At 38.8% G+C, this 26,916-nt stretch overlaps 7 protein-coding genes and 1 pseudogene across 8 annotated transcripts; 3 read left to right on the forward strand and 5 right to left on the reverse strand.

Moving 5' to 3' along the window:
• Positions 1-94: 94 nt before the first annotated feature.
• Positions 95-851, reverse strand: LOC103341874 (uncharacterized). Its single transcript, XM_008245429.2, has one exon. The coding sequence runs from the start codon at positions 463-465 to the stop codon at positions 208-210; it is 258 nt and encodes an 85-aa protein (XP_008243651.2). The 5' UTR covers positions 466-851; the 3' UTR covers positions 95-207.
• Positions 852-1,160: 309 nt separating this feature from the next.
• LOC103341727 (IAA-amino acid hydrolase ILR1-like) lies at positions 1,161-3,366 on the reverse strand. Its single transcript, XM_008245266.2, has 5 exons — positions 2,937-3,366; positions 2,466-2,591; positions 2,058-2,372; positions 1,683-1,811; positions 1,161-1,602 (listed from the first exon to the last, which is right to left on the reverse strand). Exons 1-5 carry the CDS (start codon positions 3,291-3,293, stop codon positions 1,222-1,224), a joined length of 1,308 nt encoding a protein of 435 aa, XP_008243488.2. The 5' UTR covers positions 3,294-3,366; the 3' UTR covers positions 1,161-1,221.
• Positions 3,367-4,878: 1,512 nt separating this feature from the next.
• LOC103341725 (IAA-amino acid hydrolase ILR1-like) lies at positions 4,879-6,996 on the reverse strand. The gene is made up of 5 exons (XM_008245265.2): positions 6,510-6,996; positions 6,249-6,374; positions 5,783-6,097; positions 5,516-5,644; positions 4,879-5,408 (listed from the first exon to the last, which is right to left on the reverse strand). The coding sequence occupies exons 1-5, from the start codon at positions 6,867-6,869 to the stop codon at positions 5,031-5,033; spliced, it is 1,308 nt and encodes a 435-aa protein (XP_008243487.2). The 5' UTR covers positions 6,870-6,996; the 3' UTR covers positions 4,879-5,030.
• A 906-nt stretch (positions 6,997-7,902) lies between these two features.
• On the reverse strand, positions 7,903-10,314 carry LOC103341723 (IAA-amino acid hydrolase ILR1-like 3). The gene is made up of 5 exons (XM_008245263.3): positions 9,831-10,314; positions 9,205-9,330; positions 8,775-9,089; positions 8,521-8,649; positions 7,903-8,350 (listed from the first exon to the last, which is right to left on the reverse strand). The coding sequence occupies exons 1-5, from the start codon at positions 10,191-10,193 to the stop codon at positions 7,970-7,972; spliced, it is 1,314 nt and encodes a 437-aa protein (XP_008243485.1). The 5' UTR covers positions 10,194-10,314; the 3' UTR covers positions 7,903-7,969.
• A 3,898-nt stretch (positions 10,315-14,212) lies between these two features.
• LOC103341724 (IAA-amino acid hydrolase ILR1-like 3) lies at positions 14,213-16,772 on the reverse strand. Its single transcript, XM_008245264.2, has 5 exons — positions 16,303-16,772; positions 15,589-15,714; positions 15,199-15,513; positions 14,942-15,070; positions 14,213-14,653 (listed from the first exon to the last, which is right to left on the reverse strand). The coding sequence occupies exons 1-5, from the start codon at positions 16,684-16,686 to the stop codon at positions 14,273-14,275; spliced, it is 1,335 nt and encodes a 444-aa protein (XP_008243486.2). The 5' UTR covers positions 16,687-16,772; the 3' UTR covers positions 14,213-14,272.
• Positions 16,773-20,909: 4,137 nt separating this feature from the next.
• On the forward strand, positions 20,910-23,120 carry LOC103341722 (secoisolariciresinol dehydrogenase-like). Its single transcript, XM_008245262.2, has 2 exons — positions 20,910-21,068; positions 22,231-23,120. Exons 1-2 carry the CDS (start codon positions 21,031-21,033, stop codon positions 23,021-23,023), a joined length of 831 nt encoding a protein of 276 aa, XP_008243484.2. The 5' UTR covers positions 20,910-21,030; the 3' UTR covers positions 23,024-23,120.
• A 951-nt stretch (positions 23,121-24,071) lies between these two features.
• On the forward strand, positions 24,072-25,117 carry LOC103341721 (short chain aldehyde dehydrogenase 1-like; annotated as a pseudogene). The gene is made up of 2 exons (XR_016122753.1): positions 24,072-24,109; positions 24,202-25,117. The product of XR_016122753.1 is annotated as a short chain aldehyde dehydrogenase 1-like (transcript).
• Positions 25,118-25,824: 707 nt separating this feature from the next.
• Positions 25,825-26,548, forward strand: LOC103341720 (small ribosomal subunit protein eS17y-like). Its single transcript, XM_008245260.2, has one exon. The coding sequence runs from the start codon at positions 25,940-25,942 to the stop codon at positions 26,360-26,362; it is 423 nt and encodes a 140-aa protein (XP_008243482.1). The 5' UTR covers positions 25,825-25,939; the 3' UTR covers positions 26,363-26,548.
• The last annotated feature ends 368 nt before the right edge of the window (positions 26,549-26,916 follow it).

Below are 26,916 nucleotides of genomic sequence, written 5' to 3' on the forward strand. Positions count from 1 at the left end.
AGGATCAGGGTTTTTCTTGAAAAATTACATGGCATTGGCAAGAAAGACTCAGTCTACATATAAACATTTGGTGATCATAAGTAACTTAGAACTAAAAAAACATCACTCAATCAAGAGTTGAAATTAACAACTTGACAACATAACATTTCTTACTCAACTGTGAGACAAAAAGGAACAAAATTCAACGCTTGAAAAGCATCAAACCAATTAATCATCCAGGAGCTTTCTTAGTCGGTCCTTGACGAAATTCCTGCGAGCCTTGACCCGGTCCTGTTGTGGGCCCACGTTGGCCAGTGAAAGATGAGCTCCGACGGCGAACAGCGCCACCCCCGTCACGAAACAGCACGCCGTCACCGCCAACTGCTTGGGCGTCGGTGGATACGACCACACCGCCATATATCTCTCTTGTGTTTCGGTTTTTGGCGTCTCTCTAATATATTTATACCAGTGAATAAGAGTTGCCATTTTAAGGAGAGGACAAACGACATGTCGTCAGGTGAGAAGGCTCTGTGTCTGTGCGACGAAAATCCTGACGAGGAAGAAGAGATTTTAAAGCCATGCAAAGCACAAACCTTTTTTCAATCTCATGCCTCCCATCCTCTTCTGCTCATCGTTAGCTTCACCCAGTAGCTTACCCAGTTCGTTTTTGCCCTCAATCGCGACTTTGCTCACTGGGCATGCGAGTGTTGGGGATTTGGTTGGGGCCTACCGGCTGTTTGATCAGATGCCGCAGAGAAATGGAAGAGCAGGGAATTAAAAAGATAAGCGGTCGCAGTTGGATTATTTCAAAAGGCTGAGTTTCTTGCCTAACTCTCTTGATGCAATGCCTAGAGTTTATGCAGATGACAGCCAATGCTCTCTGACGTCTACATTATGGAGTTGGAATTTGATTAACAAATTTTAGTGATTAGATGATGTGTTTAGATATGGCTGGGGCTTTATGTGTGTCAATTCTCTCTCCTTCTGACTTCTGAGTGCTTAGTGTAAGTACGAGAGTTTAAGGCTACATATTTTTTTTAAGTGAAAATAGAACAATGCTCCTACTCTGTCTTGGCACCATGGCTATCCAAGTATGGCTACACACTAGCACAATCACCAAGTGATATGAGTACTGCATTTGTGATTTAGTAAGACGGGATTTGCAGCATTCATTTTCTTAATTTTTATTTTATTTTATCATTTTATAATCTTATTCCTAGAATTGTAGACCGAACCATGTTCCTACTGAGTGTTAACATCATCATGGCCATCCAAGTATGAGATTGCAGCTGCAGTATGAAGTGCTGCTCCTATTGGAAGAGCCTCCTCATCGATAAAAAAGTAGGGCGAGTGCAAGTCTCGGTCTGATTTCAGAGTCTCATTCTTTATCCCAACAACAAAGATTGCAGCAGCAGTCTTCTCCGAGAAGAAGCTGAAATCCTCCGAACCCATTGTCAATGGCAGAAGCTGCACATTAGGTTTCCCAAGAAGGACCTCGCCGACCTTCTTCACATGTTCATACAGCGCGTCATTATTAGTCATTGGTGGATGAGGCAGTGGTCTGTCCTCCATGAAGTCCACCACCGCAGTACAACGATGCACAGCTGCTTGTTGCTCTATGATCTGTAAGTGGAATGTATTTAGTGAAATCTACTTAGATTGAATATGCGTTTAAAATCTTTGGACAAGGAAGGCATGTCTACCTCTTTAATCCTTTCTTTGAGATATGAGAGGCCCTCAGAAGTCAAGCTCCTAAAAGTTCCCCCAAGTTTCACACTGTCTGGGATCACATTTAGTGCTTGACCTCCCTGTAGATACCCAACTGTTACCACCTACAAGATACAAGATGATGGATCTGAATTATTGGTTGTCAATTGCTGGTAAGATGCTAAAGCCAATGACAGCCCTCATTCTACTTTTTATTCGGCTTGTATCACGGGTATATAGAGGCTAATGTCAACCATTGTATCGACTGGTTCGAAACCATATCAATAGTAGTCTACTCATTTATGAAAAGCTTTTAACTGAATTTCAATGTCTTAGAAAAATTTGCAGAAAAAAGAAGCAATTAAGAATACTCTGGATTCAAGCGGATCCGTCTCTCGAGACACAATCTGTTGAAGAGCAAGGGTTGTCAAGGCTGCTGCAAGAATTGGGTCCCTTGTCTGATGAGGGGATGCTCCATGCCCTCCTTGCCCTTGTATTGTAGCTGAGAAGAGCCCTACACCAGCAAGTATTGGACCACGCCTCGAAGCTACGGCACCAGTAGGCACTGATGGCAAAACATGTAAACTCAAGATGGTATCAATATCATTTAAAACACCATCTTGTAACATATGGTAAGCGCCGGCATAACCCTCCTCTCCAGGCTGGAAAACTAGTTTCACAGTTCCCTTCAATAACATATTGAAATATTAGGACCTGCAGAAGTAGATTGGTAGTTTTTTGGCTGTTAAACATAACATAAGAGATAGATTTTCATCTACCTTCAACATATCTCGTTTGTCTTGAAGCAACTTGGCTGCTCCAAGTAGCATTGCTACATGAGAATCATGACCACAAGCATGCATCTTCCCATCAATCTTGCTCTTGTATTCCCAGTCTACCAATTCCTTCCAAACAAAATAAGATTGGTTTCAAGGAATCAGACATCTATAGTAGCAGCTACCTAAAAATTACTACTGCGAAAGGGAGTTCATCATAAAACGCAGTCATGAGGAACCAAGTTGACCCAAATGTGACACTTGGCTAAATATCATACTATTATAAACATATATAATGAACTGCTCCATATCACATTCTCATGCATAATTTTATAATGGATGTCAACCTTTTCAGATTGTAAGGTTGCGACCTACTTCGTGGGTTGCTTAGCAGAGTGATTGAAGATATGAAGCAGTAGAATTATGGCAACTCTGTGAGAGAGAGAGAGAGAGAGAGAGAGAGAGAGAGAGAACCTGCAGAGGGAGGGCATCCATGTCAGCTCTCAGAGCAAAGACAGGCTTAGAGCCAGAGCCAATAGAAGCCACCACCCCAGTTTTGGCTACAGGCCACTTGTACTTAATTCCCAGTGAGTCAAGCTCGGACCTGACGAGTTCACTCGTCCTGTGCTCCTCAAATCCCAGCTCAGGGTGCTGGTGAATTCTCCTCCTCAACCCTCTCATCCATTCAAAGAACTCGGGATCTCTTGCCGCTTCCAGCAACTCCCGAGTCAAGAACTCGAGCTCTGATCCATATTCAGCCCAAGTTTGATGAAAGAGTGCAGCTTTTAGTGATAACAAGAAGCACAAGGAGAAAGTGAAATTGAAACCCATTTGAAAAATATCTTCTGAGATTCTAAGAACACCATGTGTGCCTCTTTTAAGATTGAGATCAGAGGGGTAGGTCAGATTTGCACACGTGCCTGAGAAAGTTGTGTTCTTTTCATTACTAGGTAGCTGCATTTACCCAAAAATGGAAACCATTTTATTTTGAAGTGGTTGATTAAGTCAATTTAAAGTGCTGGTTTAGCCAAAAATGGAAAACAATTTATTTTGATATGGCTGATATGTCAATTTAAAGTGCTGGTTTAGTATGAATGATCAAAGCAAAAGAATAATTCTTGGTTCAGATAAAAAAAGAAGAAGAATAAATCTCGGTAAAGTAATGGAGCAAAATAGGGGTGACATTGATACTGACATTTTTGGTGTATAATAGATAGTGGTAGGATTTGCTTTCAATAAGGTCATGTCATAGGGAGGCAATAGAAAACCCTACTTACATGCATTAACCAATCTGGGATGAACTTTTTGAGATGCCCTTCAAAATTGCTTCGTTGAGATGGGAAATAGCATTAAAAAGTCATGGAAGAGGAAGGTCATTCTCTGCTTTAACAGATGATTGAAATCTTAGACTTCGTACTGACCTGACCTGACGGTAGACGCTGATCTAGCAAGGAATTAAGTTATTGATGTCGAAAGCTTTTATGTTATGCTCAAATGGTGAGAGTGTCGGGAAAATGAGTGAGGATTAGGTTAAGTTAAGCATTCAATCCCCTTTAGTTGTATTTAAAAAAAGAAAGACTAAATTGTAGCTATTGTCACTCAATTATACCTTGGTTTGGATTTTTCGTCCAACATGGGTTCAAGTTGAAGGACAACAACTATTACTGGAATTCAATGATGAAAATGCAAATGGCAGTGTAGTTCAAGGATTGTTACTACAATTTATTGGTGTAGATAACTTCATGGGCTGTTCCATTAGTAATGAATATACATGGTGTCTCATAATCAATGTGATTCTGGCACATTCAAGCTTTTAGTTTCTACAAATCCAAAAATGTTTTCTATTTGATACTCAAGAGGCCAATTTACATTGATAGATTTTGAATGAAAACCAATTCAATCTCTTAATGAGTCTCAACATGTGTACCCAAGTAAGAGATTGCCAAAGCAGCATTGAGAGCTGCTCCTACAGAAAGAGCCTCTTCATCAATGACAAAGTGAGATGTGTGCAATGGCTGATCTGATTTGAGACTCTCATTCTTTATTCCAAGCAAAAAAATTGTTGCAGCAGACTCCTTTGGGTAGAAGCTGAAATCCTCTGCTCCCATTATCAATGTGCAATGGCTGATCTGATTTGAGACTCCCATGTATCTCGTTGGTCGGAAAGTACCAAAGCTTTTCCCTGGTTAACTTCGCAGTCAGAGAGAATAGTAAGAGAATCATCAACTGAAGGAGCTGCCATGGGCAAAATGCAGCACGCCCACCTTTTCCATGAATTGTGACTGAAAATCTACCAGAGCCTGCAAGCATTGGACCTGGGCTGGAACCAATAGTACCAACGGGCATTAGAGGTTGAATATGTAACCAAAAAATGCCTTCAATATTATTGGTGTAGATAAGTTCAGGGGCTGTATCATTAGAAATCAATATAACGGGTGTCTCATTAAGTTTCAAGGTAATTCTAGCACATTCAAGCTTATGGTCTCTTCAAATCCAAAATGTTTTCTATTTGATACTCTGAGGCCAATTTACATGATGGATTTTGAATGAAAACCAAAATTCGAGGTCTTAATGAGTCCGAACAACAAGTGTATCCAAGTATGAGATTGCCACAGCAGCATTGAGAGCTGCTCCTACAGAAAGAGCCTCTTCATCAATGACAAAGTGAGATGTGTGCAATGGCTGATCTGATTTGAGACTCTCATTCTTTATTCCAAGCACAAAAATGGTTGCAGCAGACTCCTTTGAGTAGAAGCTGAAATCCTCTGCTCCCATTATCACTGGGCAAAGCTCCACATTAGGTTCCCCAAGCAGGGCCTCTCCAACTTTCTTCACATGCTCATACAACGGTTCATCATTGATCATTACAGGATAAGGCAATGGTGTGTCTTCCATGAAGTCCACTGTACCTTCACATCGATGCACAGCTGCCTGCAGTTCTATGACCTGCAATACTTTTTCGGTTAGATCACTCCGACTGAAAATTGGTACTTTATTCAATTGAAAATTGTAATGGAGGAAATTCATGGTCATAGAGTGATTGCCTATTTTACCTCTTTGATCCTTTTTTGGAGATAGGTGAGGCCTTCATTAGTCAAGCTCCTAAAAGTTCCCCCAAATTTCACAGATTCAGGGATCACATTTCCTGCTTCACCTCCCTTTAAGAATCCAACTGTCACCACCTACATAATTGATAATTCAAATTTACCAAGAATGGAATTATGGGCTCTTCCTGTCACTGGTTTTGAATATGAAAATTAAAACGTGTGAAATTATATGCTTAATCAAATTTCATTAAAAGGGAGAAGAGAAAAGATTACTCTGGCCTCAAGAGGATTTGTTTCTCTTGATACAATCTGTTGAAGGGCCACCACAGCTGATGCTGCTGCTAGAATTGAGTCCTTGTTCTTATGTGGGGCAGCTGCATGTCCACCATTTCCTCTGATTGTGGCTGAAAAGAGGCCAGCACCAGCCAGCATTGGACCAGGCCTTGAAGCAATCACACCAGTGCGTAGTGATGGGGTAACATGTATAAAGAAGAAGGCATCAACGTCGTTAAGAACACCATGCTGTAACATATGGTGAGCTCCGGCATAACCTTCTTCTCCCGGCTGAAAAATCAGCTTCACAGTACCCTTCAAAGCATCAAACAGACATCAAATTTTATGACTTGGGTTTGTTGTTAAAAAGGTATTTACATCGTCCATGAGATTTGAACTCGGAACTTCCTCCACTCAAATAGAGACTAAATGCTATTATCAGTAATTGTGACAAGAGAATATGCACCTTTAATATGTCTCTTTTACTTTGGAGTAATTTGGCTGCACCAAGCAACATTGCCACATGAGAATCATGACCACAAGCATGCATTTTGCCATCTATTTTGCTCTTGAACTCCCACTCTACTTGTTCCTTCCAAATTCAAGGGTGCATTTTGTTTATCAGTGACCCAAAAAAAAAAACCAAATATAAAACAGTACCCAGTTTCCATTTGCTGGTCAACAAGAAGTCTAAGTTTCATAGCAGAGAGAAAGAGGGAGAGAGAACCTGAAGTGGAAGGGCATCCATGTCAGCCCTGAGAGCAAAAACTGGTCTGGAGCCTGACCCAATAGAAGCCACCACACCAGTCTTGGCAACAGGCCACGCGTACTCAATCCCAAGCGAGTCAAGCTCGGACCTGATGAGTTGACTCGTTCTGTGCTCCTCAAATCCAAGCTCTGGGTACTGGTGGATTCTCCTCCTCACTCCTCTCATCCATTCAAAGAACTCAGCCTCTTTGGCCGACCCCAAGAGTCCCCGAGTCAAGAACTCGAGCTCTTGACTCGGGAGCTCTGACTCAGAAGCTTCCACAGCCCGAGAGTGGCCCAAGATTGTTGACAAAAATAAGCACAAGAGCATCAACCCCATGGTGGTTTTTGGTGAAATTTGAGAGCGAATGAAGCTTTTCTCCTCAAGCACTGCACTTGGTTTACAGTTTTGCGCCTGAAACTTTCCCTTTCCGTTTTTGGCCTTTTGTTTTGGTCTGAAAGTTTCTGCTCCATTTGTTTGTTTGTTAATGGGTTGTTTCTGTTTGTAATTGCCACCTATTCATGTGTGGTCAGTTCACCCACTCACACCTATCTAGTCCAGAAAATAATATGTTTATACGTAAATACAGAAATACTTTTTTAGCAGACGGAAATCTAATTACAATAACAATTTTAAAAGTGCAGGTTAAAAGAAAATATAGGCTTCAAATAAAAAATAATCTATGGTGTACCCTATATATGTCAAGGTTATTGTGATTTGAAATTTGTTAAAAATAGCTTATGGTCTACATTGATCCGTTATAATCTTAATCGAATAATCTACTTGTGTAACTAAGTATCTATGTGCCTCTCTTTTTTTTCTGTGGTCAAATCTATGTGCCTAACATGTGTAAGGAAATGAGCCTCCATGATTTAGTGATTCATGCACCCATTACAAAAGTTAAGACCCAATGCAATGCCCAATTCGTCTTAAAACTGAGCCCTACCACAAATAGAGGATCTAGGAAGTACAAAATTGTGGTCCTAATTTTTTTGTTTTATATCTATTTATGAACACTGCTATTAGGCCGGCATATAAAACAAAATGATAGACATGAGGAGATAAAGAAGATTTTAAAAATAAGCTCTGTGAGGTAGAAAATTTGGAATCTTTTCCTACATAAGCTAAGCAGAGTCTGAGAAGTAGTGCAAAGCAATTTCCTCATTTTCAAAAGTAGTGGAAAGCAACAAACACTCAAAGCAAGATCCCGGGATATAACAAGCGATACTGTCATGATGGTTCTCACACACACACACACTACAAATGTGTCACGGAAATTCGAACCTGAGACCTTTAGGCTAGACCTCGTTGGCATCTTCATCTTTATTTAGTGATGTTGATTGGTTTGCTTCTCCAACTCTAATTCAATTAATTGACTTTTAAAAAAAACTCCACTTCAATTATTTATGAGTTATTCACATAAATAGATTTAAAAGTTTCTAATGAGTTACAGCAGCATCAATATTATCCAAGTAAGAAATTGCAACAGCAGCATGAAGGGCAGCTCCTATTGGAAGAACCTCCTCATCAATTACCAAATAGGGTGAATGCCAAAGTCTTTTTGGGTCCAAAGTCTCGTTCTTTGTCCCAATCATGAAGAATGCAGCTGCCATTTTTTCTGTGTAAAAGCTGAAGTCCTCTGCTCCCATAGACATTGGGAGAAGCTTCACATTTGGTTCCCCAAGCAAAGTTTCTCCCACATTCTTTGCATGTTTGTACATTGCTTCATCGTTAACTGTGGCTGGATAGGGCCTCATTTTTTCCAGCATGAAGTCTACCGTTGCCATGCACCGGTGCACCGAAGCTTGCATCTCTATGACCTGCCAATCATGTACACATTTATGCTCTATCCCAATTGTTTAAACTAAGAATTCTAACAACATAACATGTCAAACTGTCTGACAACGTAAAACGTCAAAACTCCATCTTTGTTGGAGTAAAAAACAATTATATATTGCAGGCTTAAATTAAATTAGACCTCAGATTATACCTCTTGAATCCTTTGCTGAAGATAGTATAGACCTTCTGAAGACATGCTTCGAAAAGTGCCTCCAAGTCTCACTGTCTCTGGGATCACATTTCCTGCTTGGCCACCCTCAACCATCCCAACAGTGACCACCTATAACCGGTCCAAAACAAAAAAGAAATCGATATACGGCACAACCTCTCACATAATGCTCATGTATAGACTAACCATAACAAAGTAGAAAGTAGAAAACTAATGAGAAAATGCAAAAATTATACCCTGGCCTCTAGAGGGTCTGTTTCTCGAGAAATAAGCTGTTGAAGGGCAATGACGGCCGAGCAGGCAGCAAGAATTGGATCTGTGGCCAAATGGGGAAATGCAGCATGCCCACCTTTCCCATGAATTGTGACTGAAAATCTACCAGAGCCTGCAAGAATTGGACCTGGCCTGGAACCAATAGTACCAACGGGCATTAGAGGTTGAATATGTAACCCAAAAATGCCTTGAATGTTATCAAGAGCACCCTCTTTTATCATATGGTAAGCCCCTCCATGACCCTCTTCTGCAGGTTGAAAGACAAGCTTGATTGTGCCCTATAATATTGTACAGATACATGCAAAAACCTTAAGCAATGTATAAAATGGTATGTATATATAAATAAAACAACAGGAAAATATCTGATTTGAGCGTATATTTCAATTGGTTTACCTTGATTTCTTTGCTTTTGCTCTGAAGTAACTTAGCTGCTCCAAGCAGCATTGTTACATGAGCATCATGCCCACAAGCATGCATCTTTCCAGAGTTCTTGCTCTTGTGCTCCCACTCAACCAATTCCTAACAAACAAGAAACCCGATACAATCAATTTCGATAATGTTACTACATTTGCTAATTTTGCTCAACAAATGTGCTCAATAACACTACATTCACTAAATATGCTCCACAAATGTGCATACACATGTCCAAAAAAAAAAAGAAAAAAAACGGAAAATAATGAAGTTTAGCATTGGAGTAAATTCAAATACAAATTTGTTAGGAATGTTAACGACAGTCTTTCACTCCCATTTCGATTCTCAAAATACTGATCAAATGTATCCAATCAATTCAGAGTGCTTAGGTGCGACCCACATTGGCCCTCCACAAGAAAGACACTTACTTGTATTTTGCTATTCCCAGTGCTATTGGATAGCAAAAAATGTTATCTCCTTTGTATGAGAATTTCTCTCCATCTGTTATGGGTCCACTTGGGCAAGGTGACCGGATAATTTTGGGTTTTTTTTTGGGTAATTTTTTGTGGGGTTGTTGACATTCTAGAAAAGAGAGAATATTGGCAAACCTGAATTGGGAGAGCATCCATGTCAGCCCTCAGAGCGAACCATGGCTGCGACCCAGAACCAATAGAAGCCACCAACCCAGTCTTCGCCACCGGCCACGTGTACTGGATCCCCAGCGAGTCGAGTTCCGATCTAATGAGTTGACTCGTCTCGTGCTCCTCGAAGGCTAGCTCTGGATTCTCGTGGATCCTCCTCCTAACCCTTTTCAACCAATCAAAGAACTCGGGCTGCCTCGCCGAGTCCAGCAGCCCCCGATTCAGCTGACTCAGCTCCCATCTCGGACCAGCCTCCAAACCCCATGAACATGACACATGATTTGTTATTGCTAACGCTGATAGCAACAACAACAGACGCAGCCACTCCATGCAAATCGGAAAACACAATAATTTGTAAATAAATTAAAAAAAATTTGCGAGTCTTTAGGCAATGTATTGTTGTGGGTCTGGTCCAGCTACAACCAAGAAGGGTTTGAAATAGTCTTTTTGTTTTTTCGGGGTCGACAAAGAATATTATAGTAACAAAACTAATCGAATTTACGTAATTGAGACAATGACTTTCTTGTTTATTGTGGCCAAGTTACATTTTAATGAGTAAATAGCTTATCTTTTTTAATTTTTTTTTTAAAATTTATTTTAGAATTAAAAAAGATACTAGATAGTTGTGTTTCATAAAAATAGGATATATTATCTGATTTTCTTTTTAATTTTAATTTTTTAAAATATGAAAAGTGTGAATTTACCATATTATCATCATTTAATTAATAATTTCAATTCTTAATGTTTGCATTAACCTAATGATATTTTCTAGTATTTTGAATATTTTTCTATTCTCTATCTTTTGTTATATATATATATATATAGATGAACGGATCAAATTTGAACGGCTTCAATAAAATAAGTTCGGATCAATGATCTCTATATGTTGATAGTTTATTTTTTATTTTTTTTATAAATATAAACGATAGTTGAAACTATAATGAGAGTGTATATATTTTATATAATTATTTCTTATATAAACTAGTATATGTTTTTCTTCAAGATAGAAACTGTGAATCAAGTTCTCTACATATACTTATACTTTAAATATAAAAATATAAAAAATTCTTCTATACATATGCTAGTGCCACAAATTATATTTTTAAAAGGATGAGTATATGCAGAGAAGTTGATTTCCTTTTTGGCAATTTTTTTTTTAAAAAAGAAAAAAGAAAAAAAAAACAAGGTAAGAGAGATTTTATTGGCACCTTATTATTTGCTCTTTGCACTCCATACTAATTTTAAACATGAATAACATATTTTACCCTTGTACATAATTACCGTTAAGGACAAAAAACATTTAAAATAAAAATTAAATTCGCTCATTACACCTTACACCCCCCCAAATATGTTCTTGCAACCCTAGTTTGACTTTTTTTCTCAAACCATCATGTTCTTACAACCCTAACGAGGTTTATACGCTTATATTGGTGAAAAAATATGTTGTATTTATTCATGAAGGGTGAGAGTAAAGTTAGAGAGGCTTCGAATGAGGTATGAGTTTATTTTTTGTCGTTTTTCAAGTTTAGGATTTCATTATGTTCGTTGGTTGCGTTCAGCACACCAACAGATTCGGTGGGATGCCATTGAAAATGTATTTCAGTTATGTTTGACCGGCTGTTAACTTAAGATGCGGTGGAGATCCACCATAACATGGAATGGTGTTCAGTAGTGTATTACCGAATTTTTATCTACAGTTCAATGGCAACAAACTGAAATATATTTATTTTTTCAGTAACTTATTGTTGATCACAAATTTAATAGAAGCTATTTTGGCCTTACTCCCATTGAAGGAACAAAAACAAGGTGATGCCCCTACTGAAGGCAACAATGTGGGAACAAAATGTGTAATGGACTATAGTGATCAATTGACAACTTATTTGGTAAATATTTTGAGTTTGTTTTTTGGTCTGACATCCTTTTTAGTATCATTAACGTGACATTAACGTTTCACATTTTAACTTTAAATAACATGAGTTTAATGTGTAGATATTTGCTGGTAGAGATACATTAATTAGATGAGCTCGTGTACAAAGAAAATGAATAATGTTGTAATTGTAATTAGAATGTCTGATTATGGAGGTGAGGGCAAAATGAGACATCGAGTAATACTTGCTTGTGAGATGAGTGGTAACTATAAGTCTTGCAAGTCTAGTGAGACAACTGATGTAAGGTCGGATGCAGATGGTGATATAACAAAGTTGGATGACATGTAAGAGAAACACGCCTGATTAGCATTCAAAGCGTCAAGTTGTTGTCTATACTTCTACACGTCTACCGATGTTATCCTATTGTCTCGACTTGGAATCCAACGAAATGCACGAGGCTGGACCTCTAAATAATCAAGGTCATGATTATGTACAACAATACCATGCATGTGCTTATATATCCATTCCTCTAGCAAAGTCATGTACCCAGCAATCTGCTTCACCTTAGACCTCGAAGGTTGGCCTAATTGTCTATACAACCATGCTAAGCACCTAGACCCCTATGAATAACCAACAACACTATCAAGGTCTCTCAGTAGTCTAAGGTACACTATTTGGACTCTCGTGCCAGTCTTGTCAACAAACAAAGTGCAACCCAAGAGATATAGCAAATATGCTTTGGCCGAATACATGATGTGCTCCTTTGAATCTGTGTTTGAAACATCGGAGAATCGTACTCGTAACCATGACAAACTCACACACTCATCACTGTATTGGTGCAATTGTTGAGTAGCCTATTCATCAGTCACTCCTAAGTAATTAACTAACAACTCAAAATTTGTGTTGTTATCATCTTCAAGTGGAGCAACAGCTGCTCCAGAGACAGGAATGCCTAAACTAGATGACATCATCCAATGTGATGGTCATCTCACCAAAAGGTATGTGAAAGGTGTTCGTTTTTGGGATGCCACCTCTCAAAGAAGGTAGATACCATAATCTTATCTGCATTCCGATAAGAACACCTAATAAGTTACTTTAATTTAGACCTCTGAATGTATCCTTTGAATATACCATTATTTGGATTAGCCCACTAATTCTACTCACGAAGGGTAGATGTCTTCGACATGCACCTAAGGAGCTCACTTTCCTAGTCAAATACAATAAATAAATAAAAATTTAGGTTAATTACTATGAACCATACTTATATTCTGTCTTATATTGTTACAGTAAAATGACTTACCTGGTTATTCCAAATTGCAACTGCTATATGAGTTTTAAAACTCGTAAGTAAAGATGGATCAACATTATTATCATGAGTAGAAGCTGCATCTTCAACCTCTGTGTCAACATTACTATCATGAATAGGAGTTACATCTTCAACCTCTGTAGTATCCTCAAAGTGATCTTGGGGAGCCGCAATATGTCTCCTCGTTGAGGCTGTGGGACGTTGTCTATCAGATCTAGATGATGAAGCCTCAGTAGTACCTCTGTGAGTCATCTTCATATATAAAAATAATAATATTAAGTACAAACTTAGTAACGGATTCGGTAGATGATCAATGAAACAAGAAACTAATTCACTAAAACAAGAAATGAATTTAGTAGACTACCACTAAAAATGGAAACAAATTTGATAGACTACCACTGAAAAATGGGAATACATTCGGTGGACAGCCACTGAAAAACAGAAACAAATTCAATGGACTATCACTGAAACAATGCAACAATTTCGGTGGTAACCCACCGAAAGTAACATCTATTTTCGTAAAACCAAGTTCGAACCATACACCCACAAAGTTGAAATCAAAATTGAAATCAAACCTTGGCTTTTCGGAGGATTTTGAGGTCATATGAGTTTGTAAAAACTAGAGAGATCGGCGATGAGGGTTTAAGATGGGGTTGGGGTTTGCTGCAATGGGTTGTGCGATGGCTCTGTTTCAGGTGGGATGGGGTGTGCGATGGAGTCTATTGCAAATCGGATGGGGTGTGCAATGGGCGTGTCTGCAAGAGGAGAGAATTTTTGATGGAGTGGGGTTTGATATGGGATGGGGTGTGTCTGCAAAATGAGGGAATTTTCTATGGGTGGGGTTTGACATAGGATGAGATTTACACATGTAAGTTAGGGAATGAGGTTCATAAGGGCAAATTAGGAAGAAAAATGGGGTATAATGAGTAATTTTAAATTTTACTAAAATTCATGGAGTGTAAAGAGAATGTGGGGTGCGAAGAGCAAATAATGAGGTGCTAATAAAATCACCCAAAAAGTAATTGTTTCTTTGTTATGTTCTTTTTGGTCATTATGCATACTAAAAGTACTTTTAATACAATTTTACTAAACACTTTAACTACTCACAACACTTTTCCATGTACAATTTATCAAAACCTAACTGTTTTATTTCATAGCTGATTATTCTCACAGCATAGCGGAAGCATTTTTTTTTTTTTTTTAAACAAAACAGTACCAAACTAGTTAAAAGATTTCTAATAAGTTACAGCAGAAGCAACATTATCTAAGTAAGAAAGTGCAACAGCAGCATGAAGGGCAGCTCCTATTGGAAGAACCTCCTCATCAATTACCAAATTGGGTGAATGCCAAATTGTATTTGGGTCCAAAGTCTCGTTCTTTGTCCCAATCATGAAGAATGCAGCTGCCATTTTTTCTGTGTAAAAGCTGAAGTCCTCTGCTCCCATAGACATTGGAAAAAACTTCACATTTGGTTCCCCAAGCAAAGTTTCTCCCACATTCTTTGCATGTTTGTACATTGCTTCATCATTAACTGTGGCTGGATAGGGCTTCATTTTTTCCAGCATGAAGTCTACCGTTGCTGTGCACCCGTGCACCAAAGCCTGTATCTCTATGACCTGCCAATCATATACACAATTATGCTCCATCTCAATCGTTTATACTAAGAATTTAACAACATAACATCTCAATCAAATACACAATTATGCTCTATCTCATGTAATAAGTTAACAACATGTTCAGTCGTCTAAACTGAAAATCCTAACAACATATAACATGTCAGACTGTCTAAGTGCATAACATGTCAAAGCTCTTTGCTACCATAGCTTAAACAGTTACTTCTCAGTTTTGTTGAAGTAAAAACAATTATATGGCGGGATTAAATTAAATTAGACCTCAGATTATACCTCTTGAATCCTTTGCTGAAGGTAGTTTAGACCTTCTGAAGTCATGCTTCGAAAAGTGCCTAAAAGTCTCACTGTCTCTGGGATTATATTTGCTGCTTGGCCACCCTCAATCATCCCAACAGTAACCACCTATAAACGGTCCGAAACGAAAAAATCTAATATACCACATTTTAGAATTCTACTACTCACACAATGTTCATGTATAAACTAACCATAACAAACAAGAAAACCAACGAGAAAATACATATATTATATACCCTGGCATCTAGAGGGTCTGTTTCTCTAGAAATAAGCTGTTGAAGGGCAAGGACGGCCGAGCAGGCAGCAAGAATTGGATCTGTGGCCAAATGGGGAAACGCAGCATGCCCACCTTTTCCATGAATTGTGACTGAAAATCTACCAGAGCCTGCAAGAATTGGACCTGGCCTGGAACCAATAGTACCAACGGGCATTAGAGGTTGAATATGTAACCCAAAAATGCCTTGAATGTTATCAAGAGCACCCTCTTTTATCATATGGTAAGCCCCTGCGTGTTCCTCTTCTCCAGGTTGAAAAACAAGCTTGATTGTGCCCTATAAAATTGTACATATGCAAAACCTTAAGCAATGTATAAATGGTATATTTTAAGCATATTTCAATTGGGTTACCTTTATTTCTTTGCTTTTGCTCTGAAGTAACTTAGCTGCTCCAAGCAGCATTGTTACATGAGCATCATGCCCACAAGCATGCATCTTTCCAGGGTTCCTGCTCTTGTGCTCCCATTCAACCAATTCCTAACAAACCCAAAACCCGATATAATCAATTTCGATAATGTTACATTCATTTAATTTACTCTACAAATGAGCTCGATAATGCTACATTCACTAAATTTAAGCCACAAATGTGCTCGATAAGGCTACATTCACTGAATGATCATCAACAAAACCCCAATCAATACAGAGTTATCTTTAGAACAATTTTAAAACTAGATTTATCTATAGAACAATTTAAAATGAAACAACCTGAACCACCCCACCTCCCCCAACTTAGCAAAACAAAAAAAACAAAAAAACAAAAAAAAACCTTACTTCTCTCACCTTCTCTATTTTTGTATTTTTTAATCAAATCTTTTTTATTTTTGCTGTATGTTTCACTAATATTATTATTATTATTATGTTAACAAAATTAAAACTTCAAAAAATTCTCAAATCCGGGAAGAAAAGAAAAGTGTTCCACCTCCCATCGCAAAAAACAATTAAAAAATTAAAAAATTAAAAATTTCACACGCACACTTTCTTTTTCTCTCATTTTTTTTTGGGTTCAAATTTCTCTTTTCTCTCTTTTCCGCTTCTTCCTCTCTCAGAGAGAGGATATTGGCAAACCTGAATTGGGAGAGCATCCATGTCGGCCCTCAGAGCGAACCATGGCTGCGCCCCAGAGCCAATAGAAGCCACCAACCCAGTCTTCGCCACCGGCCACGTGTACTGGATCCCCAGCGAGTCGAGCTCCGATCTAATGAGTTGACTCGTCTCGTGCTCCTCGAAGGCCAGCTCTGGGTTCTCGTGGATCCTCCTCCTAACCCTTTTCAACCAATCAAAGAACTCGGGCTGCCTCGCCGAGTCCAGCAGCTCCCGACTTAGTTGATTCAGCTCCAAACTCGGACCAGCCTCCAAATCCCATGAACATGAAACATGATTTGTTATTGCTAACGATGTTAACAACAACAACAACAGACGCAGCCACTCCATGTAAATCGCAAAACACATTAATTTGTGTTTTGTTTTTGTTTTTTTTTGAGTCTTTTAATCACGCAACATATATATTGTTGTTGGGGTTCAGCCAATTCGATTTTTTTTTTTTCCTTTTATGGGTCGAAAAAGGAATATTAAAGGTAAAAACGAGTTGGATTACGTAAGTTGAGATAATGACTTTCTTGTTTGTATTGAAAATAGTCAGAAAACCAAGAACTAGAAAAGACTAGAAGATACTCATATCGTATGTGCTGGAATTCCACTAGTGTTCATGGCACTAGGGAGATTAATATCTATGTCGACAGAACATGTGTCTAGGATTTGATGATAATATTCCACGTCTGTCTTCATTAGATTTTTGTTTCGTTGGCTGCAATGTCCTTATTAGAACCCTGTTATGTAATATAAAACTGCTCAAGATGCATACACGAAACCAGTAATTATTATAGTAATGCTGATGCAGGTGGCCAAGCCCAAACAAAAAGTCACGTTCCTATTATATATGGACATTAGAGCCAACCAACCATTTGTTTATGGATCCAATTAATTAACCAACTGTTAATTAGCATAACCCCTTCCCATATACCTGAACCTGTTGAACACCCCCTTAATATTTGATGATCATATAACATCTAATCAGAATGTGCCATGATTCTGTGGGTTACACTAATTGACTAGGGCAGTAAACCCGCTTCCTTGTACTTAAGTTTGAATCCTCATTTTCGTAGAGTAATTTGGACCATTGCTTTAAAAAAAAATATTTGCCATGATTCTACAATTGTGGGTGATGGGTCACTTGGTCTGGTCTCTCTCTCATATAACTAATTAATTACTTTTTTTAGAATTGATAAATATATCACTCTTCATTGCTCTATCTCTTTCTCTCTCTCTTTCTCTTTTACAGCAATAGCATTCTCCTCAGTACTCTCTGCAGTCACAGGAAGGTTAGCAGAACATGCTTAATTAATCAAGTTTTATAATTATCTGTTCGTGCTTATATTTCTGTATCTTTTCTTGGTAAACATATGTGATGTGGTTGTGTATTTTTTTGGTAATTATCAAACAAAATTAGTTCATCACAGAAGGTGGCTAGTGTCTTGAACACCCAGTTCTGCAAATTTATCCACAACCAAATTGCTTCACCAAAAATAGGAGTTTCATGGTGATCATTCTTTAATATGTACAGTTTATATAGACCAATAGTGGCAGAAAAACTTGTGTGAAACGAGGATAATATCGTTTTGCTATCCCAGCTAATAACATACTGCCACGTGAAAAAGTTATCATGCATAGCTTACAGTGATTCACAGTAAATCTGATAAGCTGCAACCGCCACTTCCCACTTGTCACGCCGCCATCGTAGATCCATAACCATCAGAGATAGATAACCAGTAACCAGACAGACTAATGTTTAGAAAGGAATGGTGGTAGATGAACCACCCATGCAAAAAGCGCTACCATAATCCTAGAAGCACTTACAAAGAGCACTTTTGAAGAATCCTCATCAGTGGAGCCAATGAGCAGTTGTTGGTGGTCAAGACCTCGGGTCAGGACACAGTATGAGGGAATGTGTGGAGGACACCATAACAGAGAAGGGGCAAGGGATTTAGAGGTGCGAAGTGTAGGTCGAAGAACAACATTTATGGGTGGGGGAGAAAGAGGAGAGTGGAAGTGCAGATATGGGTTTTCCAAATTTGGGCATAATGTAGGGAAATTTAAGGTGAGGGTAAAGAGAAAAAAAAGTAGAGAAAGTCAATCATAGGGAAATGGGAAAAGGAGAACTTGAGGGAGATGTAATGGATAGATGGGGGCATTTGGATATAAAATGAGTTAGAGATGAGAGAGATCAGAGGGATGGGAAGGAGTGAGAGAGGAGATTCAGAGAGACAAGGAGGAAATACAAACAACAAGAAAAGTAACATAAACTCTCATAGAGGAGAGAGAGAAAGATAGAAAAATAGGAGATGAAGGAAGTGGGAATGAGGAGAGGAGCTCCTCCCCCAATGCAACGCTGAAAGTGTTTCCAAGGAAGGGAGGCTAGGGTTCAAGTTACTTTGACATACTTAGTATTTGAATTATGTCAATGTTTGATAAGAATTTGTGGCCTCACACACCTCGCTTCTCAAATCTCGCCTCTCATATCCGACCTTTCCTAAAGTGGCCTTTTCCGTGTGGTCTTTCTCATGTCACCCTAACATTAATGGAATTCTCAACCAAGTTAGAAGCTCTGAGTGCACGATGTCTCACCACAGGTCGAATCATACACTCAAAAGTCCAAACCCAACTCAAGAAGCTAACTTCAGAAGTTCCGGCAGGAGTCTTCTTGCAAGTGGTAGAATTCAAAGATGGGAAGACTTGTAGCCAACCTACAAGGAGTTATTGCATCTCAAATCAAGAAAAGAGTTTCACAATCCCAATTCCACTTTATTGACCCATATGGGTTGGTGGTGGTTGGGAAATTCTCATTAAATGCCTAGAACTCCAGAAGACATTAATCTTGGAAGGACTTTCAAGGAAAAACCAGTTGATGCCATTTAATGGCCAAACCCACGAGCTGAAGAAAGCTTTATAAATAGCTCCTCAGAAAAGGAAAGGGCCTTGGACTCAACACACAAAACCTATCTTTTTATCGTGCACCTTTCAATTCCTAGTCTAGAATTTTATCTTTCAAGCACTTTAGATTATCCAAGTTCTTCATTTTCCTATTGTAAGCTTACTTTCTTGCAATTTACTTTCAGTTGTCTTTAAATTCAATTTTTATTCAAGTTTTTATCACTTTAATCTATTCTATTGCATTTACATTACTGTAATTCTGTTCTTGCATTTACATTCATTGCACTTATCACCAAAATCCTAAAAATAGTCATACAAAACTCGATCATCCTTGACCTTGAGGAAGTGAAAGAGCTTAAGTCAAGAAAAAGTTCCTTGTTTGGCCGATCAATCATTTGATTAGAAGTCAAAAATGCAAACATATTCACACAATCTTTCCATCCAAACCATCAAGAGGCTTAGTGGTGGCACGCTTACGCATCTCAAGAGAAGAATTACCAAATAAAGGGAAACACCAATCTATTAGTCATCGGTTTCCTATCATAAGCAACTAAGCAAATTTTATATGTTATTAACATATATCAAAGAGAATTTCTAACAACAAATTAAATCAAGTTAAGAGAAATTTATAACAAAGAAGACGGAGACGTATTGGGTGAATGAGTTAGCAGTTTTTGTTTTTAACATTATAGGTATGATATCAAAGAGTAAGATGCAGACAAAATAAAACATGAACGATTTGGTTCAGTTAGGTCTAAAATTACACTTGTTAAGCATAGAAACCAAACTAAATAGCACGAATTAGTTTGATTTGATTTGAAATTTGATCGGGTTTGAGCATTCAATCCTATAATATGCATAAGTAGAGAAATATTCATTTCGATATAATTAAATTAGCATAGGTTTATGCCACAGGAAGATTCCCGTGACTCGTTAAAATGATTCCCATCTCAACCATCCGCGTCTTTGGTTCTAATATAATATGTAATATAAAATTCGACCCCAAAAAAAAAGTAATATAAAACTGTTTAAGATATGCATGAAACCAGTAATTACTTATTATAGTAATGCAGGTCGCCTAGCCCAAACAAAAATTCAAGTTCCTATATTATATATGGGCCAGCCACCCATTTGTTTGTTTATGCTGATGTGGCCTGGCTCATATTTCCATATGCCTCATCCTATAAAAATTAAGTAAATTTAGATTTTAGTTAAAAAAATTTCACTTTTGGAAAACGCCAAAGCTTTTTGAAAAAAACAGAAAAACCTCTCAACTTTCAAATCAAAGACATGCAAATGTAAAGGATTCCTTAGGAAATTCAAAATTAAATAAATGTAATTTTGTCTATTTTTGCTTATTTTACAAAATTTCTCTCTCTTTTGTATTTTTTCAAAGTCTCCCTAAAAATTAAGGACTACCTTAATCTGTTGACCACTCCCTTAATACTGACTTTGATGACCATATAACATCTTCTAATCAGAAAGTGCCATGATTCTGTGGATTAGGCTAGTTGGTTAAAGATATGAACTCGTCCCTTTGTATTTAAGTTTATATCATATTTCCGTATATTAAATTAATTTAAAATAATTTTAATTATTGCTTGTATTATTTATTTAAAAAAAAATGTCATGATTCAATTGTAGGTGGTCGGTGGCTTTGTCTGATCTCTCTCTCATGGTTGCGTTTTAAAATTGATAAATATTTAACTTTTAAGGGTTTGGGTCCTCACCCTCCCCATTTCCAAACAGAACCAATTATCACTCTTCGTTGATCTCTCTCTCTCTCTCTCTCTCTCTCTCTGAGCTATGGCATTCTCCTCAGTACTCTCTGCAGTCACAAGAAGGTTAGCAGAACATGCTTAATTAATCAAGTTTTATAGTTATCTGTTCGTGCTTATATTTGTGTATCTTTTCTTGGTAAACATATCATATGTTACATATGTGATAGTTTGTGTATTTTGCTGGTCAGAGTTTGTGTATTTTGCAAACTTATCTACAACCAAATTGGCTTCACCATTAATAAGAGTTTCATGGGTGATTATTCTTTCATTTGTCCAGTCTATAGATTTGATGTTTAGACTCGACAGGCCAGTATTGGGCTCTATTTTGCTTGGGAAGCCATAGGTCAGTGCCTTAGGCTTCTTACAAGGCATGAATAACATTAACATGATTAATTATGTTAGACATTCCTTCGGAATCATTCTATAAAATTGGAACGATACAGAGAAGATTTTGTTATTTTGTTTTGGTTTTGTTGTTGTAATCAATCCGAGTTCACTAAAATCCCCAAAAATGGAAGGAAACAAACAACTCTTACAAGCACACAAGGACAAAGAAGATTAGACTAAAACCAACACAGTGTACTGGTACGTAGTAAAACAATCTTCCCCATCACAAAATCAAAACAAATACAACATAAAGCCATCATCACCACCAAGAAGACGAAGACCGCACCATCAAGGGCACAAAAGAGTGAATACACACCCACCACACGGGACAACACTACTACACATAGAGACCAACCGATCATCCGCCAAGAAGAGAAGCTCCCCAATAACCAAAAACACCTCAGCACCAAAGCAATCCTCCAAAAGTCACAATCTGCGAGACACCAAAATCCGTCATCTCATAGAAGATTAACATGGCCCGTATGCAAGAATGACACACATAGATCAAGATTATGTTAGATTGGACCAACAATGTATATATGAGCTTATATATTTAAATTGGTCAAAGGAAACAATAATGGTAAAGAAACAACCAATTTCATATCACATTAGTGAAGTTGAAATTAATTATATGATAGTTGACGTGTAAATTAGTAATTGATTATAATAATTATTGCAAATGAATCCGATTTGATATATAATGTGGTTCGCTAATATGATCTAAAAATGGTACCTCTAAAATCAGCGGGAAAGAAAAATAATTGGATTATGAAGTATTTTTCCCATAAAGAAATCACTTTTTAAAAAAGTGTTTGTTCTTTTTTGCAACTGAATGTAGGCTGGAGGGAAAGGTGGCTCTGATAACTGGAGGAGCAAGTGGCATTGGAGAATGTACAGCGAAAATCTTTGCCCAGCATGGGGCCAAAATCGTCATTGCAGATGTCCAAGATGATCTGGGCCATTCAGTCCGGGAATCCATAGGCCCAACAGACTGCACATTCGTCCACTGTGATGTGACAGACGAAGCCCAAATAAAAAATGCAGTACACAAAGCTGTTGCTACATATGGGAAGCTAGACATCATGTTCAACAATGCAGGCATAGTTGATGACAACAAGGCACGCATAATCGACAATGAAAAGGCCGATTTCGAGCGCGTACTAAGCGTCAACGTCACCGGAGTTTTCCTCGGGATGAAGCATGCTGCGCAGGCCATGATCCCAGCACGAGCGGGCAGCATTATTTCAACTGCTAGCATAAGTTCATATGTTGGTGGTGCAGCCTCACATGCTTATTGTTGCTCAAAGCATGCCGTGAATGGCCTGACTAAAAATGCAGCTGTTGAGCTAGGCCAGTTCGGGATCAGAGTGAACTGCTTGTCGCCCTATGCGCTCGTGACGCCTTTGGCTAGGAAATTTGTTGGGCTTGAGGATGAGGAGATGGAGAATGCGATGAGCGCATTGGCTAACTTGAAGGGTGTGACACTTAAGGCAGTAGATGTGGCAAATGCAGCTCTTTATTTGGCAAGTGATGAAGCTAGGTACATAAGCGGGCATAATCTTTTAATAGATGGGGCTTTCAGTATAGTTAATCCTTGCTTCAACATGTTTCAATACCCACCAGAGCCTTGATCTGCTTGGCTGCTGCAGACTTTTTTACATGTTTGAGCTTGAGTTCAACTTTAATTTGTCACAAGTTCATCCTAATAATGGACCAAGTTTTCGACCATCTAGCAAGAAAAAATTCAATTCCACACTCATTCATTCTTCTTCAATGGATCAAGAGTGTCCAGAGAGAGATTGCGCCACGCCTTCTGTACAACGAAAAGATTTTACAAAAATTATTATAATTTCACATTACACCAAATAAGACTAACTTAACCCTGCAGGATGGCTGTTCCTCATACAGGAGGAATCAAGTCTGAGTTTTCTTGCTCAGCCCACTTGTTTAATTTGTTGCATGCACTAAAAATATTCGATCCACAAACAGACAGCCTCAGAACATATTTAAGTAAAAAGGCACTTTTGATTCTCCAGCAGAGCTTCTTGAGAGCATATAAATGTTAGATATATCTTCCTGACCTTGCTGAACACATTTAATTAAACTGCAGAAAAGAAATTAAAATACATTTAATTTCAAAAGGTTGTCGACAATTAAGTCAAAGCCATGGTTTTTTTTTAATATCTTCCTTGGTTGCACTCACTTTGTTTCTTCCAGCTCCATTTTTATTCAATCCGGGAGGAACTGTGGTCCAGGCAACAAGATAAGAAAATATAATCCTCCATACCCTGTCATTCTTGCCATGTATGGCAAAGCAGGTTCACTTTTTTCTTGTCACCACATGGCAAATTGTTTGCAATTATTTGAAGGGACATAAGTAATTTGGGACGTTTCTGGTTGGCTTTTATTTGTTGCTCAGTTTTTTCTTGTTTACAGCAAATGTACACAACCCATGAAAAGAATGCAACCTAATAAACAACACTTTGAAACCAAACTTACAGCTTCAAAACTGCGATCTGTCACATGCCTTCAAATCGGGCTGCGTAATCTTGTCGGTGACTTAACAAGCAACTCTCACTCTATCCAATACTTTTTCATGCTATATATATAAAGATATATGTATGTATATATATGAAATCAAGGGCCTCTATGCATTTGCATCAATTAGTGATGTTAAAGATGAGCAGTTCTTCCTCTTTAGCTCCGAGTCCCAAAAGGTATGCTTAGTTTTAACCCCTCTTCATTTGGTGTCTAAATTTCTAACCTTTTTCTTCATCATCTTCTAAATGTTTGAACATCAATTTTGCAGGTTGGAAGGCAAAGTGGCAGTAATCACTGGAGGCGCTAGCGGCATTGGAGAGAGCACTGTAAGACTGTTTGTCAGCATGGTGCCAAAGTTATCATAGCCGATGTCCAAGACGAACTTTCTCTGTCCCTCTGCAAAGAACTCGACCCGGATGAAGAATCCGTTTGCTACATCCGTTGCGATGTCACGGTTGAATCTGATGTGAAAAATGTAGTGGATTTGGCTCTGTCCAAGTATGGCAAGCTTGACATCATGTACAACAATGCCGGCATACCTGGCAACTTGGAGCCAACTATTTTAAGCGCTCGTGCCGAAAACTTCAAACAAGTGTTTGACGTGAATGTGTACGGAGCTTTCTTGGGCGCCAAGCATGCTGCTAGGGCTATGATCCCTGCCAAGAAAGGTGTCATTTTGTTCACTTCAAGCGTGGCGTCCGCGAGCTGTGGTGAGTCTCCACACGCTTACACCATGTCGAAGCACGCGGTGGTGGGACTTATGAAGAGCTTGTGTGTGGAGCTGGGCAGCATGGGATCAGAGTCAACTGCATTTCCCATGTGCCATGGCAACTCCATTGCTAACAAATGTTATGGGGATGGAGAGAGATGCGGTGGAGGAGTTGATTTGTGCTGCAGCGGTGTTGAAAGGGGCGGTGCCTAGGGCAGAGGATGTGGCGGAGGCTGCGGTGTACTTGGCAAGTGAGGAGTCCAAGTTTGTAAATGGACTGAACCTTCTTGTGGATGGAGGTTATAGCACCACTAATCAATCTTTTAGTATGGTTTTGAGAAATTTGATGTCCTCAAACCAAGTTTTGTAAGCACCACATGCATTTTGCTTTGCTGCACTATAGTCTTGCTAATGTTGGATCCCTTTTGCCCTTGCTCTTCTAATGGCACATGCCCTAATTAGTTGTAATGATCAGTCAATTGCACTTTGGACTCTTGTGATTTTGAGTGAAATTGCACTTTAATTAGTACCTAATGTTTAAGATGTTATGATATCAAACCCAACATTTTGAAAATTTAATCCTCATCGGCAAGAATTTAGGTCAAGCATTTTTGTCTATGTATGCGGCATGCATACGAACACTATATTACACCATGTGGACAAATAAAACAATAAGCAAAAACTAGGTTGCTTTCAAAAACATTATGAAAAAAATGTAAATAAATCAAAATTAAAGAGAAAATTCTTTCTGGAATTATGGACATGCATGATTTGATTATGGCACGTGATAAATAAAAATGAAAAATGAAAAATATATTATTCTCGCTTGAAATGAGATGCTCAAGCATTTTCCATTAATTAAGAGAGGGAATCCATCCACGGGTTCAAAAGGAGAGCGCTACTCTCCTACAAAACAGAGTCTTAGAAAGGGATGGAGTTTCGAACATGAAATTATGGTTGGCAAATCAAAGCTCTTTTTCAACGGGCTAGCTAGGCTCCATTAGCAGCACACAGCACAGATTCATTGACAAATTTAGTTTCTCCAGCTTCGAAAGTACCACACTCGGCCAATTTTCGAAAAATAATGGGCCAAACTCTAGGCCCAAATATTTTCCAACTGGGCCGAAACGTCCAGCAGCTAAGACCATTTTAGGGATTTCCCAGATAAATACCCCAAAACCCTAGCGTCCACCTTCCCCCCTCATTTTGTCTTCTCTCACTCCTCACCGGGCTTCTCTCTCCTCCCAAAACCTCCACACACAAAACACACACATTCACAGAGAGAAAAACCAGCACAATGGGCCGCGTCCGTACAAAGACCGTGAAGAAATCCTCGCGCCAAGTGATTGAGCGATACTACTCGCGCATGACCCTGGACTTCCACACCAACAAGAAGATCCTGGAGGAGGTGGCCATCATCCCCTCCAAGAGGCTCCGCAACAAGATTGCCGGGTTCTCGACCCATTTGATGAAGCGGATCCAGAAGGGCCCGGTACGCGGCATCTCCTTGAAGCTCCAGGAGGAGGAGCGCGAGCGCCGCATGGACTACGTCCCCGAGAAGTCCGCCATCAAGACTGACGAGATCGAGGTCGACAAGGAGACGATCGACATGCTCTCTGCTCTCGGCATGGGCGATATGCCCGGCCTCAAGCGGGTCGACCCGGCTTCTCTTCAGCCCCAGCAGCTCGGGTTCGGGCGCGGCGGGCCCAGGAGGTACTGAAGAAGGGATTATAATGAGTAAATTTGGGTTTTTGGGAGAGTAGGAAGGAAACATTTGCTAATTTTCTGTTGCTATGCGTTTTTAAGTTTACCATGGATCTCTAATGTGGATTCTCAATCCTTTATGGGATTTTGTTAATTTTGGATTTAGAATCGAAAGCATGCATTTTTGTTTCTTTTTGTCAAATGAATCTTTTGGGTTTCTTCTGGATAGCTGCTTGCTTGTGCAATGTTCATGATCATGTTCTTTTGGGTACTGTTGCTTTTTCTAGGGCATGGGTAGGTTTAATTTAAGAATGTGATTAAATTAGAGTTTGGTTTCAAATTCTTTGGAGAATGTGATTATTTATGGCTTTGTTTCTGATATGCCGGAATTCGGAGCCTCCGTGATGTCCATTTTAATTTCATGCTTATTGGGTTTGGAATTTGGAACCCCTATGATGATGCCCAACTGCAGTGAAGACAATGCTGCTGTGCATTTACATCAAATACCAGCTCGTGAATGTTTTAGAACCATTTGTTAGGCTTGTTACAAACTCCAGCCGAAGAAAGAAA

This window comes from Prunus mume, linkage group LG8, assembly GCF_029339155.1.
Source record: "Prunus mume cultivar Tortuosa linkage group LG8, ASM2933915v1, whole genome shotgun sequence".
NCBI classification, from domain to species: domain Eukaryota; kingdom Viridiplantae; phylum Streptophyta; class Magnoliopsida; order Rosales; family Rosaceae; genus Prunus; species Prunus mume.